General features: G+C 36.0%; 1 protein-coding gene across 8 annotated transcripts in view; it reads left to right on the forward strand.

The window, feature by feature from the left end:
- The window catches only part of PIAS2 (protein inhibitor of activated STAT 2), a 77,246-nt gene that overhangs the window by 32,243 nt on the left and 26,649 nt on the right, over window positions 1-18,354 (forward strand). For 7 of the 8 annotated variants that reach the window (XM_019739671.2, XM_019739673.2, XM_019739669.2 and 4 more), the window contains 6 exons: window positions 2,371-2,455; window positions 10,453-10,503; window positions 10,633-10,723; window positions 13,839-13,973; window positions 16,297-16,402; window positions 17,734-17,807. In XM_019739671.2, the coding sequence (XP_019595230.1) occupies window positions 2,371-2,455; window positions 10,453-10,503; window positions 10,633-10,723; window positions 13,839-13,973; window positions 16,297-16,402; window positions 17,734-17,807 (542 nt within the window). The remainder of the gene's footprint in view (window positions 1-2,370; window positions 2,456-10,452; window positions 10,504-10,632; window positions 10,724-13,838; window positions 13,974-16,296; window positions 16,403-17,733; window positions 17,808-18,354) is intronic. The other variant, XM_074340023.1, reaches the window with a different exon arrangement.

Here is an 18,354-nt window from a genome sequence, read left to right on the forward strand (position 1 = left end):
TTCCTAGAACCTAACTACGGTTCATAGTGATGAGACAGATCCATTTTTCCATAGAAATGGCGTGATTATTTGGGATTATATTTTGGACTGAAAATCTGGCAGGAAATAATTGATAAAGCCAAAACTATTTCAGAAAAATAAAAGACATAGCAAAGATGTGTCTGTTAGGATATAAACTATTAACATTAAGCTGCAAGTTCTATAAATTGTACATAAATGTTGGCATATGTTGACTAGGGAAGCATTCCGGTTTCAAGGTAAGGTTGATGGTATATGCGTACTTTTCTGGGTAGGTTGACTCCAGTCCTAGAAGGACCTCAAATACTGTCATTTATGCTGGTGAATTCACTGAAGATCTTGTACCAAGCTTTGCAGGTGTAGATACCTGACATTTTAGGTGCACTAAGAGTGGATCTGTCTCTGGAGATTTATGTTAATGACGCTTGTTAGAATGAAGTCAGAATCTCAGCTGTTGGGTAATTTCATTTATTCTTTTTGCTCTTGTCATGTCTTTTACTTCTACCTATGTTATAAATCCTGCCTTTCAATGCTACTGCTTTGTGTTTTTAAAGAAATCATAAGAAAAAACTGCATATTATTTTACCTTTACCACTTATTTACTATTTGTGGTTTTCATTCCTGAAAATTTGGTTTTGAATTTGGTATTATCTTTTTTTTAATCCTGGTAATTTCTTTTTACATTTCTTATACTATATGTCAGCCTTCAACAAATTCTCCTGGCTTTTGGTTATTTAAAATTCGTTATTTCACCCTATTTTTTAAGGGTATTGAATTTTCAGTTGATAGTTGTTTTCCTTTCACCACTTTAAAGATAACTTCTGGCCTATATTGTTTCTGAAGAGAAGTCAGCCTTTATTCTTATTGTTCCCTTGTACTTACTGTTTGTTTTTTCTCTGACTGCTCTCAAGATTTTATAGTCGTCGTTGATTTTCAGTAGTTTGATTTTGTAGTTTTCTTTGTATTGATTTTGCTTGGAGTTTGATCTGTAGGGACTTTACCCGCTTCCATCAGAGTTGGGGGATAGTCTCCCATTATTAAGTATATGCCCCATTTTTCTTCTTCTGTGTTCGACCATTTGAGTTTTCTGACTGGAAGGGCTGGGTGCTCATACTATTCGCTAAGATTGGAAAACAAAGTACGTTCACCTCTAGTCTCTAAATGCAGGTTATGGAATTGGACAGGTAAGAGGTCACTGGTGACCTTAGCTATGGCTAGAGAGTGGGATCTGCACCAGAAAGAGCGAGTGGGAGGGAAGAAATGGAGAGACTTAGTGCTGTAGTTCTGTGTCTGTGTTTATGCCCCATAGTGTGGTTGTGACTGACAGTTTTGATTCATTTTCAGGCCTTCATCATAAACAGCATCCCTCTCCCTCCTCCTTTTTTAAATGTACTGTGAAAATATGAGCCACTCTCTGATATGATTTCTAGGAGCGTAATTGTTACAATACACTGCCTGTGCTTAAAGGAAAAATAGTTTTACCCAAGGAGTTAATATTCTCCTTGACTTGGTGTGACTTGTGGCTTGAAGGCCTCTGACATTTGATATTTAACTGGCATCTTGTTGATTTATCTTCATGCATCTGGAAAAAAGTGGCTAGAAACGTACAAGAGCCTTTTTTCCTTTTCTTGCATGTTTCAGTACGTGTTACAAAGCAGAAGACTTGAGGGCTCCGTATTAGCTTTTGTTTTGTGCTAATGGGCACTAGAACATTAGTGAATAATACATCAGTATAATGCATCTTGAAGTTCTTTGTGAAGTAAATATATTACAATTTTTAATAATCTAGTTACGGATGACTTCATTAGGTCATCTTTTTAAATTAGATAATCTTGTGTGCAAATAATTATGTATTTTAATATTCTATCAACTTGGAAGTTTTAAAGTTTTAAATTTTATATGAGTGACATGTGTAATTGAATATAAAAGTATTGAAAGCAAAACACAACAAAGAAAGAAAACACAACAAAGAAAGAAACCCAAAAGACACCTGCATCTTGGATAGTGTTCTCCTGGGGGAGAGGGGATTGGCTTGATCAGATTTTCATTAAATGATACTATATAGTCAAGGGTGAAATATAATTTTGAAGGGTTGTGTCATATTTTGACTATGTTATAATTTGTGTATTAGAATAAAGAATGATTAAATGCTTAAAATTGAACCTGCTTTAGAGTGACTTGACTTTCATGATTCCAAGATGAGTGCAGTATAATACTTATTTGTTTTGGAGTATTTTAAATCTATAAAATTTTTAGAATTTGGCCGACTCTATTAAAAATATTTGGTTATTGCAGGTGCTAATATCCTTGAATTTGCTATTTGAATATTATCTTTTTTTTTCCCCTCCCCAGTTCAAAGCAGTATTCAACGATTTCAAGAGAAGTTTTTTATTTTTGCTCTGACACCTCAGCAAGTTAGAGAGATATGCATATCCAGGTAAGAAGAATGTTTGGAATATATTTCTCCATGAATGTTGGTGTATTAGTCTGCGAGGGCTGTCGTAACAAAGTACCACACACTGGGTGGCTTACACAAGAGAAATTGATTTTCTCACATTTCAGTAGGCTTGAAGTCCAAGATTAAGGTGTTGCCAGATGTGGTTTCTTCTGAGCCCTCTGTCCTTGGCTGCGGATGGCGGCCTTCTTGCTGTGTGTGCTCACGTGGCCCTCCCCTGTGGGCCTGTGGTCCCTGTGTCTCTTCCTTTTCTTACGTGGATGCCAGTCATATTGGATTAGGGCCCCAACTGGATGACCTTATGTAACCTTAATTACCTTTTTAAAGTTCCAGTCTCCACATAGGTCACCTTGGGGGGGTTAGGGCTTCAATATGAATTATGGGGCATGCAATTCAGTCCATAACAGTTGGATTATTTCTCCTTAAGTGTAGTATATAAAACTAAGGTTAGTCAAATATTTAATAAATACTCTAAATGAGAAAAAAAATGTAACCTTTGAGTAAAACACCAGAGTATCTTTGAATTACTTTTTGTCACGTTTGGCAATAATTTTTTTTGATGAAAATTTTGTTTGAAATATAACAACATAAAAAAGAATTTGTGATAACAGCCCACAGGTAGGATGATCATATATACTTTATCATGCAAACTGAGGTATTTTTAGAGTGAAAGTTAGACATTATTAATAGTTTTTCTGGGACAAGAACTTAAACTGGGACTGTTCTGAGCTGTATGATCACCTGGACAAAAAATTGGCAGAAATCTGAATACAGTTATGAAAAGTACTCGTAGCTTTGCCATTTAGGAAAATAGAAGAAACGTAGACACATTTGTAATAAGCAAATGAACTAGCAGATACCAGAGGAAAGAAGAGCACATCTGCTCCAATTAAAAATGTAGTCATCTGGCCCTAGTGGCTCAGGTGGTTGGATCCTTGCTCCTAACTCCGAAGGCTGCCGGTTGCCCTTTGAACTCCTCGACTCCCGCAAGGGATGGTGGGCAGCGCCCCCTGCAGCTGACATTGAACAAGGCATCTTGAGCTGAGCTGCCGCTGAGCTCCCGGATGGCTCAGTTGGTTGGAGCGCGTCCTCTCAACCACGAGGTTGCCTCTCAACCACAAGGTTGCCGGTTCTACTCCCAGAAGGGATGGTGGGCTGCGCCCCCTGCAACTAACAAGGGCAACTGGACCTGGAGCTGAGCTGCGCCCTCCACAACTAAGATTGAAAGGATAGCAACTTGACTTGGAAAAAAAGTCCTGGAAGTATACACTGTTCCCCAATAAAGTCCTGTTCCCCTTCCCCAATAAAATCTTTAAAAAAAAAATGTAGTCATCTTTGATGTTAATAATATTTATATGACTCTTTGAAATTGTATTCTTAAAGATTTATCCTAAGGAAATTGAGGCTCCTGGAGGTTAAATAATTTTCTGGAGTTTAGAATTAAAAGTGGAACACAGAGTTGAGCAAATTAGAAGTCTTTTACTTCCTTTCAACTATTCATTAAAATACTCATCTTTTCTGATATGTTGAGAGTTTTTCAGAAGTAAGAATTCTGCAGTTAAGTTTTAGAAATTCTGTTTTCAACATAATTACGTAAGTTCTTTACTGCCGGCCTTTTCAGAGGCTTTAGTATGTTCATGTTCATTTTCAGTCTCCCAAGATGGTGGAACCAAATTTATAGGCCTCGTATCTCTTTTAAACACCCTAACATCTTGAAGATGCACTGTTATGTGGAAGATCCTGGGGCACAGCTTTAGATTCTTTCACTAATCATATCACTTGCGGATAGATAGATAGAGTGCACATTTTCAACAAAATCTCAAATTGATTTTATAATCTGACCTTGTAAAGGTTAAGCTCCCAAAAAGTAGTGCATAGACAGACTGGCTTTCTCACAAAGGGGAAAAAGACAAAGCGTTGAAAAATAAGGTTTAAAAAACCAGACAGTACAAGGATTAGTCCAAAAGATACAGTATCCAAATAATAGGGGTTTCAGAAAATACAGAGAGAATTTAGAGGAGACATTTATCAAAGAAGTAAAATGAATATAGCTTGATGGAGTTCATGTTCATCGGGGCAAGGCATTGCAGTGAGTTTTTGTGAATTGGAAGGACTTTCAATCTTGGGGATGGTAATAAACCAACAAACAAATAAATAGAATAAATATTATATCTTATCTAAAACCTTATTAATTTTAAGGGTTTTTTATTCAGTGATGATTCCTTGCTCGAGATCAACACTTACTAGGTATTTTATTAGGTACAAAGCACAATATTATATGACATGACCCCTTTCTACAAGTTGCTTGTAGTCTTGTAGTGAACCAGCTCATATACGTGAAATGATCGCGTTAGCATTGCTAGGTATTGTATGAAAAGAGCCAGTTCAGTGATTGACAAGAGCTTATTCATAGGAGGAGGAGATTACTCTTAACCTTGGAGGTCTGGGACAGCTTCACTAGAGTGTTGGGTGGGCCTTTGAAGGAAGGAGATTATTTAGAGTAAGTAAATTTAAAGATACAGATTTCAAGATACAATTTTACATCTTTTTGAAGTTTGAACTATGTGAATGTATTAACTAATCAAAAAATGAGTGACTAAAATTTGAATAATTTTCAATTTAGAATTTTAATCATATTCTGGAGCTGGATGGTGATGATGGTTACCCAACAGTATGAATGCACTTAATGCCACAGAACTATACACTTAAAAATGGTTAATGTGATAAATTTTCTTACGTATTTTTAACCACCAACTTTTTTTTTTAATTAACATTTGAAGTAAAGTTATTTGCAACCCTCCCTCTGAAGAAAACAAAATAAAACACACATACACATGTACATATAAACCTCAGCCTTTTCAGAGTTTTGTAATCAAATAGTAAAACCTCTTCTTTGTGAGTGGAAGTAAGTTTGATACCCATTACCTAACTTCAATTAATCAACATTTTGGCAGTCTGTATGTGCCCTCCCTCCCCTTTTTTCCCTGAAATATTTTAAAGCAAATCACAAGTATCATACGATTTCACCAAAAAATACCTCAAGATGCGTAATCACACTAAAAAATTAGTAATTCCTTAATATAAAACAATGTCTAGCCCATATTCAAATTTTCTCAGTTGTTTCTGTATTTAAACATGGCCATGTATTACTTTTGACTCCCAGGGTTTTTAAAAAACTTTTTACTTTGAAGTAATTATAGATTTACAGAAAATTTGTAGAAATAGTAGATATACTCTTTACCCAGCTTCCCTTCATATTAACATCTTGCATAACCATAGTACAATTATCAAAACCAAGAAATTAACCTTGGTACAATACTATTAACTACAGACTTTATTTGGATTTTACGAGTTTTTCTGCTGTTGATTTGCTCTACCTGGATCCAATCCAAGATCTCAAATCACAATTACGTCATTTTGGTCTCTTTCAGTCTGGAATAGTTTCTTAGTTTTTTTCCTTGTCTTTTATAACTGTTGATACTTCTTTGAAGAGTACTGGTCAGGTGTTTGTAGAATGTCCTGTAATTTGGGATCTATGTTTTGCCATTATTAGATTGAGATTATGCATTTTTGGCAAGAATACCTCAAGCTGTATACCCTTCTCAGTGTGTCCTATCAGGGGCTACGTAATATTGACACATCTTAGTTTTGTTGATGTTAACCTCGATCACGTGGGTAGGGTGTTGTCTACCAGATTTTTTTCACGGTAAAGTTGCTGGTTTTTCCTTTGTTATTAATACATATCTTGGGGGAGATAGCTGGAAACTAGGCACTTTTCTGTTTTTCTTCAGAGTTCCCACCAACTTAGCATTCCCTCGTGGATCTTGCCTTTAGCAATTATTTCATCAGAAACACTCTTTTCTAGTGGTATGATTTTCTATTGTCCTTATTTTTCACACTGGAGTTACTCTTTTGTAAGGAAGAGCTGTCCCTTTCCACCCACTTTTTAATTCAAGGATTTACTTGTATCCATGTGGGCTCTTGGGGACTCTGAGGGTTATAATTTAGTGCTGTAGTAATTTATGTTGTTGCTCAAACTGTTCTACCTTTGGCCACTGGGCATTCTTTCAGGTTGGCTCCTGTGCCCTTTTTGCTATGTCTCCATCCATTTCTGAGCACTACTTTATTTTTTGGCCCAACAAAGATGCTCCAGGCTCATGTTGTAATTTCTCTGCCCCAGTTCTGGAATCAATCACTTCTCCAAGGAGCCCTGGTTCCTCTCTTGTTAGCCTACTTCTACCACTGTCTTTAAAAACAAAAACACAGTCATTTGATTTCTGTAGCATATTACACATTCTCGATTTAGATGATTGCGCTTATTGTGTCATTTAACTTCTGTCCCTGTGGTTCTCAAACTTTGCTGCATGTTAGAATCAACTGGGGAGCTTTTAAGATTCCAAATACCCAGGCTTCATTCATACCAATTAAATTAGGTTCTGAGAATGGAGCCCAAATAATAGTAGTTTTTAAAGCCCCCGGGTGTTTCCACTACGCAGCAAATTTGAGAACCACTGCTGTGCATCCAGCGCCTCTTTGCCGGTTAATGGTATTAAGGTCTAAACCAGAGGCTTTAATACATTCACGTTTGTGTTTGCTCTTTTTACCACATCTTGTGAAGATTGATGAGTGAGTTCAGCTCTCGTCGGGGTTTTAGCGCCCCCCCTCCCACTTGGTACTGCTGCCGCTAATCGGGCTCTCAGTCTCGCACTGTCTTCTCTGTCACGTTCCCAGAAATCCATCTGTGATAAGCTTCTCACTACCCTCCGCTGGTACCCATGAATGTACTTTGTTAGTTTTATATTAGTGGCTGCAAAATCACCTCAACACTTCTCTCTGGAGACCTTGCTCACTGCTTCTACTTTGATGACTCACAGGTACCATCAAACAGCACATCCAGAATTGAACTTGCTTTCTTCCCAAACCTGCTGGTTTGTCTTTTGTTTTTTTCATTTATTCGTATAGTCTCACAGCATATATTTATTTACTGTTTACTTTGGTCCAGACAGTGTTCCAGGCACCAGGGGTTCAAAGTTGAAAAATGAACTTGGCCTTTAGGGAGATTTTTGTGTGGCTTATTTCCTCCTCCTGCGTGTTTCATCAGTGGCATAGGCTCTGCCTGGACAGAGGCGTCTTTGTATTACCCCACACTTCATCGACCACATCCCTTCAATCTGCTACACTCCGTTGATTCTTTTACTTAAAACAAGGAAACTCAAGGTTTAAAACTTGACACAACTCTACCTTTGAGGAAGCCAGCATTGTCTTTAGAGTAAGACCAACTAGAATGTGAATTCCAGGTCGATCACAGAGCTCTGTGTGCCCCTGGGTAAGCTACTTAAAGCCCACTGAATCTATTTACCCAGTGTGTAAAATGGGCAGAATAATCATGACCACTCAAGTTATTGAATGCCTTGCTCGATTTACCTCTTACCTGTGAGTGGTGTCACCATCTGTCCACTTGCACCATTCCAAACCCTGGTGCTCCTAGATGCTTCCCTTCCCTTCTACCTTCCGGCCTCGAGTCAGCCACCGAGTCCTATCAGTTTTTATACCTCAGTGTCATTCAGTGGTACTCATGTTTAAGTAACTTTGAGCCTTCATCTTTTGCTTGTACAGTTGTGTTCTCCTGACTGGTGGCTGACCCTGTGGTGTTTCTAAAGCTAATTCAGTTTTTTCTCTCCTGTGCTTAGAAACCCTGTAGTGATACCTCATGAAGTCCACACACTCTTGCCTGGCCGTTCTCTTCAACATTTTGCTCTTACTCATCTGTTTTTATCACCTCATGTCCTGTGACTCTTCACCGGCAGCCTGTACTCCAGCTGGGCTCTCACAGCTGTTTGCATATCCTCTTCCTCGCTACTCTGTTTTAAGGGCCAGTTCAGGTCTTAACCTTTTCTGTGATACCTTTCCCGATTTCCCCAAGCACATCCTTTGTCTCTCATTGTACTGTGTACATATATTCTATTAAAGCGTTGTTTCATTTATTTGACCATTTGCATTTCAAACTTCTTAATGAAAGCGACATCTCCTACTCATTTTTATATTCTCAAAGCCTGTCACAGTGCCTGGTATATAGTAGATGCCTACTTTACACCTGATGAATGAGAGCAACTTGTGAAAGTTCCCAGGACAGTGAAACGGGCAGAAAATGAGTGTCAGAAGATGCTTAGTCGTTACTCATAATGTTTGTGAAGATATTTAGCACATTGCCTTTCCCAGTTTGGTACTTTCCCCTACTGGAATAAAGTCTAAATCTTTAGCGAGCTATTTCAAACCCTTTATAACATGCTTCCATCTACCTTTCTAGATCCATCTTTAGTCATTTCTCCTTTTCTTAAATTATGTTCCCCAGCCTAGTCAGGATTCTGTTATGTAGCTCTGGTTGATCCTCACCCTTTTGTTGAGAATCACTGCACTCGTGAAGCCACTGGTACTGGTGGAAGTGTGTCTCTTAAGTAGAAATACGCAGAACTACTGTACAAGCCATTTTCTAATTTCATCGGACCAATTGTGATAACTGCCTTGAACTTTGGAGACAGAATTAAATTTCCCGTTTTTTCTATAGCATTTATTTTTCATAATGTACTATAGCACTTACAGCACTTACTACATTTTATTTTAGTTGTATATATCTGTTACCTACTAGCATATACAATTTTTAAGAGCAAATATTGTCTTATTTACCTTTGAAGCGCTAGCCCCCAAATTGTGAAATGTTTCTTGAATGAGTGAAATGATATGGGTTACTCATAAAAGGTCGGGTGCCGTCTAGGAGATTGGGATGTTTTGAATAGACACTCGAGAAGGGTGGAGGATCCCACTTGCGAGGGAAACAGTGAGGACGGAGTTAACAATGTTAGTAGCCAGCTGCTCACACACATTGAGCACTTCTTGTATTCAGGCACTTTCAGTGTGTTCTTAACACATTTAGTCATCACAAGAACTCCATAGGGTAGATGCAGTAAGGTGCCATCTTTAACATGTAGAAACTGTGGCCCAGAAAGGGGAAATCATTTTCCCAAGGTCATACAGCTTGGGACTGTAGACCTCAGGGTGGTCCCTACCGTGCTTGACTGCCTTCCAATGAACACAGAGAATTGGAAACAGTGAGAAGACTGGCCTCAGTAGAGCAAGAGGAGGGCTAAGTGTACCCTCCAGAAAGGAATTATCTCGAATGTTATTCTCTCTGAGAAAGTCCAAGATTTATGATAGTGGCTACGGACAATACTTCTTAAACTGGTCATACATGTCATTTAGGGATCTTGTTACAATGAAGATTCTAATTCTGTAGGTCTGGGCCTGAGATTCTGCATTTTAAACAAGTTCCAAGCAGTAACATGCTGCGTCATTGTGGATTCTATTTTGAGTGGTAAGGATTTGGAAGGTTCACTGCCAGAGATATTTTATATGGGACTCTATTAGGTTCCCATCTGGAAATTCAAAGAGGTTCTGTGTCCTTAGTTGGATACATAATTAAGAAGTTGCCATGGTGTAGAGATATTGGTACCAGTTCTTTATTGTAGTTCTGTATTAGAATCATCTGTGTATCTGTAAAAAACTAATGCTCAGGCTGTACTCCAGATCAATAAGAATATCTGGTGACTGGGCCTTTATATTAAAAAAAAAATTAGCAAGTGATTAGAGTGCTCAGCCAAAGTTAAGAACCACTATAAGCAAACAAATTAGTTTATTAAACTCTTTTAGAACCTAGGGTACTCCTTTTCATGTTAACCAAATTGGTTGCCTATTGAAATAAATATTGCATTGTGAAAGTTCTGTGAAGTGAAAATACCCTAACATTACCATAAAGACGTGATTAAATGTTAAATAAATGAGGGTTATCATCTCTGGCTTATTGGTAGGCTAGTGTTCATCTCTTAAGGAATAAGAATAAAAAATACTAACTTTTTTTTCTGGTGAGAATGCTCCTGTGATTCTTGTTGTGCTTTCATAACCCAATTTCTTTCTTTTTTCAACAGGGATTTTTTGCCAGGTGGTAGGAGAGATTATACAGTCCAAGTTCAGCTGAGGCGAGTTTGAAATTTTAACTTTAATAACATACTTGCTGACTATGTGCATATAGCATGAATTTGAAAATACATAAGTGTGTTTGAATACATTATTTCAGAATAATTTCTTTTTCTTTTTCTTTAATGCAGACTTTGCCTGGCAGAGACAAGTTGCCCTCAAGAAGATAACTATCCCAATAGTCTGTGTATAAAAGTAAATGGAAAGCTGTTTCCTTTGCCTGTAAGTTGCTTTTATTCACCAGGGGGTGGGGTAGAGTGGTAAAGACTGATTATGAGTAAATAAATTATTGAATTGGATGATAGAGGTGTGGGGGTTTATTATACTTTTATCTCTTTTTGTATGTGTTTGAAATTTCAATAATAAAAAAAGATAAAAGACATCTTTGAGGCAGTTGAGAAATTTGAATATAAACTATGTTAGATAATTTTTTAAAATTATGGTTAATTTTGTAAGGTTGTGATACTATTTTTTTTAAGGTCTTATTAAAGAAGTGTGTAAAAGTATCTGGGTCAAATGGCATGTCTGGAATTCTCATTTAAATACTCGGGGGCAAAACCAAACATGTATATAAATATGGTGTGTGTATTTTGGGGTGGGCTGGCAGGGAGGCCAGAGGCAGACAGAGCATAGCTAGCAACATGTTGATAATCATTGAAGCTGGTTGGTGGGTACTTACTGTTCTCCCTACTTTTGTATGTATTTGAAAATTTCTATAATATAAAATTAAAAAAAATACATTTGTGTTGATGGTATTAAAGTAATAGTGGTAATTAGAAAATTCTGGGGGAAATGTTAAAGGTACAACACTGTCAGCCTTTGTCACAATTACAAGTAAGGTAGGACGTTGTCATAGCATGTAACAGAAAATGTTCTTTGGGTAGATCTTCTATTGAAATGTTAGATTGAGACTGAAACAAAATCCATCACTGGCTCTCCAGCAGCCTTTATTTAGAAAGCCTTTAGATTTGCTCCAGAGGTTCCCTGTCAAATGAACTTCATTTTATTTTTGCTTTAGATTTAGAAAATTGTTAGAAATATATGAAGGCTAAACATTTGTATTTTACAATATTCCAGCTATATTCTGTTCTTAATAGACAGGGAATTGTTGGTTGAGTGGAGGTGTTGCTGATGGTGAGAGGGAGAATACAAGTTAACAGATAACTCAGAATTACCAATGAAACCAAACTAGTAAGTGTGGAAAAGTATAGATTTAAAATACTTGAGGTGATTAAGACTGGTACTGCACTTGACTTTGAATTTGCTAACACCTCATTCTTACCGTCTGTTATTCTCCCTCACCCCTAATTGCTGTCTTTCTCTGTCAAAGTAACTTAAAATAGGGTTGCTTGGTGTCTTAAATTCTAATCTCCAAAGTTCACTGTTCAGCCAGTTCATGAGTTATTATTACCATCTTGGCAGACGTTCTGCCATTGTTTTTATTTGGTTGACGTACCAGAAGACAGAATTCTCTTCCAGGCCAAAAACTATGCAAAACAAAGGTTCCATTCAAAATTACCCAGATAGTGGTGTTGATATTCCATATACCTGTTGCTCATTGAACCAGTTCCTAGAATCTTATTTATAAGAGCACTTATAAATTGTTTTATTTCACTTGAGCAAGTTTAGATGGGCATACTCTTCTGCACACAGACACACCTCCCTTTTCCAGAGTATAATGGAAGTTCTTTTTTTTATCTTCTCTTCCCCTGTTCAAACTTTTTAAAAATGATTTTCAAAGTCTTGTTGCAAGTTGTAGATTACAAATTACCATGTGAATTCCCACTTCATAAATAACTTAGTAGCTAGGCCTCCTGTGAGGCGGTGAAGGGTGTTCCCTGAGTTGTGACAGACAGGATGTGTTCCTTAGCTCTGCTATGTAGTACCACCAACATGGTATTTCTTTTTTTTTTTTTAAGGTGCTTATTTTTAACATCCCTAAAATCCAGAGGTGTCTTAAATCACTAATGACCAGGTGGCAGCTGTAATGTATTGTTGTCGCCTGCATGTGTACAACCTAGACGTTATTCCCACGGCAGGACCAATGAGCTGCACGCCCTTGGTTTTTCATTCAACAAATGATTTTAAGAACATTTTGAGGAAGGTACAGGAATCCTGGCTGTATCCAAAAACCTTTGATCAGTATATTCTCATGAGATCCAGAATATATCAGCATTAACGGATGCAGTTAATTTAAGGGTGTCAGTGACTTGAAGGAAATCTGAGAAATGTTAGTGGAGTCGAATATATTAATAGTTTTATGCTGAAATAAAATTAATAGATAGAATACTTTCATCTCCAGAGCTCTTGGTGGCATATAGGAGAATATCATGTGGAAAATATATGCATTGATGACTGAGTAAAAAGCAATTCAAAAGATTCTTATGTATATCCAAAAGGAATATGCTAGCCAATTCATTTCGCGTACGAGTATTATTTCTGTGCTATATACGCAGCAACAAGTAATGATACACTAGATTGTATCATTAGTGTTTTTTCCTTCTTGATGGTAATGGTACATGGTTAAATTACATCAATTGCATCTTATTCAGTAAAATATGGCATCTACTTCAATACGTAGATGTTTTTGCAGCTTAGAAATTTTAATATTCTAAAAATATTTTGGTTTTGAAAATCACAAACTGAAAAGTGGTAGTTGAGATTTGGATGTACTGTGAATCAAAAATGAGTGCATTTGCTATTTAAAAATGGGTACATTAAATACTTAATAACTAGAAAAAGTAGAATAAAGCACAAATAGCAATATTATAGCCATCAAGCTAATATACTGCCAGTTGAAATATTGATTATTTGTTAACTTGACCCGATGTTAAAAGTTATAATCTCTGTTCTACTCGGGAAAAAGCAGTGGAGAGCATTTTTATCACACACAAGATTGTACTAATTCCTTTGAAACTCATTAACTTGTTCTCCTTTTAATTCCCAAACCTTGTTTTCCCTCTTTCCCGCCCCATATGTCAGTGCGCGTTGAGCGGGAGCTCCTGAGGTGAAGCAGTACACAGGGGTGCGACTCCGTCGCTTATAGAAAGGAGAGGGAGGCAGCACTGAAGTGGCAAAGTGGCGGCATCTTTCATTTTAAGGGTGGGATGTGGAGTTTGTTGTTTTCTTTCTGAATTTGTGAACTCCTTTATAACTGTTTTAAAAGGTCATTTTCCTTTTCTGGATTGGTAACCTGTAGGTGAGGACTGTGTGATTTCCAGGATAAAATAAAAATAATGAGTGTAACTGAAACTAAGCAGGATCCCGTATCTGTCTTAGAGAAAATGTTTGATTGCCTATAGATAATTTAAATTGGTTTTCTTTCTTATGGTTATAGGGCTATGCACCACCACCTAAAAATGGGATTGAACAGAAGCGCCCTGGACGCCCTTTGAATATTACATCTTTAGTTAGGTTATCTTCAGCTGTGCCAAACCAGATTTCCATTTCTTGGGCATCAGAAATTGGAAAGGTAAAGATTCTCTCCTCTGGGTAACATGAATGTAATTCCTCTAGGAGTTGATTCATTTTGTTTTTTTTCTTAGTCTACTGCTCCAGCTTGTTTTCGTTTTCTGATTGTAATCTCTAAAAAACCAGTAATTTCCAGTTTAGGGGTGGAGGTGGAGATCCTTAAGGTTATAAAATTTAAAGTTTCCTGAGTATCCTCTCTTTATTTTCCTGGAAAGGGAATAAGTATAATTATAATATTTCTTAAGGTAGTGGTTTAATCACAATTGTCTTTAAATAGTATGGTAAGAAACTTGAAACTTTGGGTTATGTTATGTATTTATGAAGAGGAACGAAGAAGCTTTATTAAGCTTTGGGGAAAATAGTTTACTCATGTTGTGATGAGAAATAATCTGTTCCAGCTTTTACATAAATAGCTGATACTTCAGATAATATGTGGGCATCTCATGAAAATATTTACATAGAATTGTGTTATTTTCTCTATACCTTTAGGTTGATGCACCTGGCTTTCTGCTGATTCTTTATCTCAAAATGCATTATTTCAGTTATGAGATACTGATTAATACAACAAAGGATTTCCATTTTAGAACTACTTGTTCATATAACTGAAATAATAGAATGGCAAAAGATACCATTTAATTTCTGAACATAAACTTTAAAGTTGCTGTTTCATAGAAAAAAAGGATAATATTTCTATTTTATGGATGAAGAAGTTGAGTCATATATTTGTAGCAGGAATTTTTTTGATTTTATTACCAAGGTAATTGCAGAGCTGGACAGAAAGAAGAGTGTTTTTGTATTAATTTTTGGACTGTAAAAATGTTACTGTCTCTTCAATGATTGTTCTCTTTTTTCTGTATTTTTACTGAAACATCAATATTATCATAGGGTGCCGATTTCTAATATTTTTCATTTGCGTGAACAGTGCAGTGGTAGAGTATTGGATAAGTATTCAGAAAATCTTGGCTTAGTCCCAAATTGGCTATTGTTTGGTTTTGGCAAAGTTGTATAATTCCTTGAGTCCTACTTATAAAGAATTAGTAAAATCTTGAGAATGAGTGTTGTATACAAATGTAAGAAACATTATTAAATGAGCAAGTATTAATGCTTTAAAGCTTAGTAAGAGGAATTTGAACAGAAGAGTATATCTTTTTGAAATGTTCAGATTTTTTAATTAGTTTCAGGTGTACAAAGCAACATAATAGTTAGACATTTACACCCCTCACAAAATGATAACCCTCCACCCCCAGGCTACTACCCCTCTGACATCTTATATATAACTGTTACAATACCATTGGAAATGTTCAGATTTTTGAATAAATGATCATAGCCAGTGAAGACCTGGTTGGTTTGTTTTTGTGCCACATAATGGGAATATCCTTTCCTTGTAATTAAAATGATTAATTGACTTAAAATTTGCACATATATTAGGTATTCAAATATTTAAAAGGACTATTGCAGGACATTAAAAATATTTAAAACATTTGGTTTGGCAACTACTGAAAGTATTTTGTTTATTGTAGAATTGATTGAATATATGTAGTAAAAATGGTAAGATAGATTTTTAGCATTTAGGTAAAATTATATTTCATCCCTTTATAGCTCTGTAAATAGCTAATGAAGGTTCCTTTGTGCCAGATCTAACAGGTATGGGACTGGCCGCTGTTATTTTCTAGCCTTATCTTTTTAATTTTTATCATTTCTTCATGTGTCTTAGATACTCCAGTGGCTGCCACTTCCCTAGTAAAATGCCCAGTTGGGAACAGGAGTTATTTGTCAAATTTTTCCTCAGATGAAAGCTGATTTGGGGTTCATTTGAATGATTTGTTCAAGACCATGTAGCAAGTGGGTTCTTCTGCCAGAACTGGAACTTTGGAACTCTGGATGTGAAGGTTAATTCAGACCACTGGTGTTTGTTTCTGCAGTGGAACTCAGTTTTCAATGAAAATATTGTGAGAGCCCATTACATAAAAACAGAACAGTTCTAGTTAGAAGGAGGCATGGGAGGGTACATCTCATTCATACCATGGTGGTCCCTAAGGTACCAGTTTTGCTAAATTAGAAAAACAATTTGAAAAACTGATCTAAGTTATCTTTCACATGGATGTGTTAAAGTGATAAGTGATTGAGAAATACCTTCAATATGATTGAGCTTGTATCTTCCCTGATGGAGCTGAGCTGATTTTGTTCCCTTAGCACTCATCGATCTTCCTGTGGAAGTTATTTTGAATGTTATTTTCAGAAATCAGAGGTTCTTAAACAAGTATTATGTGTAAATAAGGAGACTATTATCTCTCATCTTTAATACAGATTGTCTTTCTTTGTAGAATTACTCCATGTCTGTATATCTTGTACGACAGCTCACATCAGCCATGTTATTACAGAGATTAAAAATGAAAGGTATTAGAAACCCTGATCATTCCAGAGCACTAAGTAAGTAATGTTTGTAAGACTTGAGCATATGAGATACTTTAATGGAAAAAAAAAACACCTCACATATACATCAATACAGGAATAATTTGGGAACAATTACTAGAAACATAAAATGAATTTTGAGTTAAAAAATACTCTAAATTTAAAAAACCCTCCTTTTAGAAATCACTCCCAAGAGGATTAGTTTTAACCCAACTAGTCTGATTTTGGGCCTTTTCATGGAAACTTATTTAGGTAAACATCAGGTTGATGGTTGTTTTGATACATACATTGACTTGAGAATACGAATGCAAGTTTTCAAAACCTCCAGTGTTTAATAGAATGTACATTTTTATAAATTCTAAATAATAAAAAGCTCCTTTTGCTGAAGAGATGTTGATAACCACCACCAGTATATTTGCCTTCTAGATGTTTTATTTTGTACTTTGCTTTCATAATATAGAATAATAGGTAGAGAAAAAAAGTAGCCCGAACTGTAAATAATTCAGTTCAATAATTGAATTTAATTGAAAAAGACATTTTTCTGGGAAAGGGAATATTTCCCCCCCAATTACTTCCAACCCACTGAATGAACCAGAAAGGAGAAAAGGATCTATAGGTTGAAATGGGAGCCAAGTACGGCTTTTGAAATGGTATTTTGTTTCTTATAACTCAAACCATTTCTCCTCTCCTCAAACAGCACAGTATGGATCTTCCTGCCTAGAGCTGAAAGCCAAGAAAGCTGTTTCCTAAGTTTTCTTACCCCACTCCAGTTCCACGGTCTCCAGTTCCAGTTCCATTCTCCCTATAATGGTGTTGAGAATTAGGGCATCTGGAGGCAATGCATGTATTTATTAGCTTGCATATACAGTAACTTGTGTACATTACCTGGTGAATAAACTCAAAGGCACATTACCACATTTTTAGTCATTTTCAGTTGTCAAAGGAAGTATAAGAATATTTTACCTTTTCTGTTTACAAATGTATTAGGGTAGCATTGAAGCTCAGAGTATTGCTGCTTTCCAAGTGTCTTTCCTAATTGTTTTGTTCTTAAGTCTTAAACAACTTGCTGTTTTGAAACGCTTCCTTATCTGCAGTTTTACCTTTAAAAATTCAATTAAATATGTGATCTAGGTTTACAAGTTTATAATTCTTTAACCTAATACTGAAATATGCTTGTGTTTTCAATACGTTAGTACTTAACATTTTGTTTTTTTGTTTTGTTTTTGTAGTTTCTTGACCTATTCAAAGTGTTTGGGAAACTTTAAATAAGATATGTATTTCTTTAACTTTGTTCCTATGTCACAATTAATTTTTTAAAAATTTATTGTTATTTTTCCTTCTTTTTAAAGTTAAAGAAAAACTTACTGCAGATCCTGATAGTGAAATCGCTACAACGAGCCTTCGGGTATCCTTGATGTGCCCTGTAAGTAAAGCAACAAAACATTCTGGGTGTTTTAATTTTTATGAATTACTAGTTTTCCTATGAAAGTACGTGTGATAATGAATGATATATTATGACAGAATTGTAAACTTTTGTTGTTTTCCTATCCAGGAATCTTCATGCTTAAGCATTTTAATTCAAAAGAACGCACACATTCTTCAGGCAATGACTAAGCAAGAAGAGACCTAAAAGGATATTGTAGCAAAGAGGGAAGAGAGCTTTAGGTTCAGAATAATCTGTCATAGTTAATGCTATAGGTAATCCACAGCTAATAATAAACATATATAGTGAGTTGGCTCCTTTTATCAGAATATAAGCAGTATTGAAAAACAGCAATAAAATTACTAGGACCTGATAAATGCTAATTGATGGTTCTGCGTTAATGAGTTAGAATGTGTGAGATGTCTTAATTTGTTTGTAATGTACTTCTAAATTGCACAATAATTTTCATTTTATATCTCCTTACATAGAGACTGTGGTGCAGAATCAGTCAGCCATTCTAAGATTCTTCTGTGTGCTTGGCACTGAG

This window comes from Rhinolophus sinicus, linkage group LG09, assembly GCF_036562045.2.
Source record: "Rhinolophus sinicus isolate RSC01 linkage group LG09, ASM3656204v1, whole genome shotgun sequence".
In the NCBI taxonomy this organism is placed as follows: domain Eukaryota; kingdom Metazoa; phylum Chordata; class Mammalia; order Chiroptera; family Rhinolophidae; genus Rhinolophus; species Rhinolophus sinicus.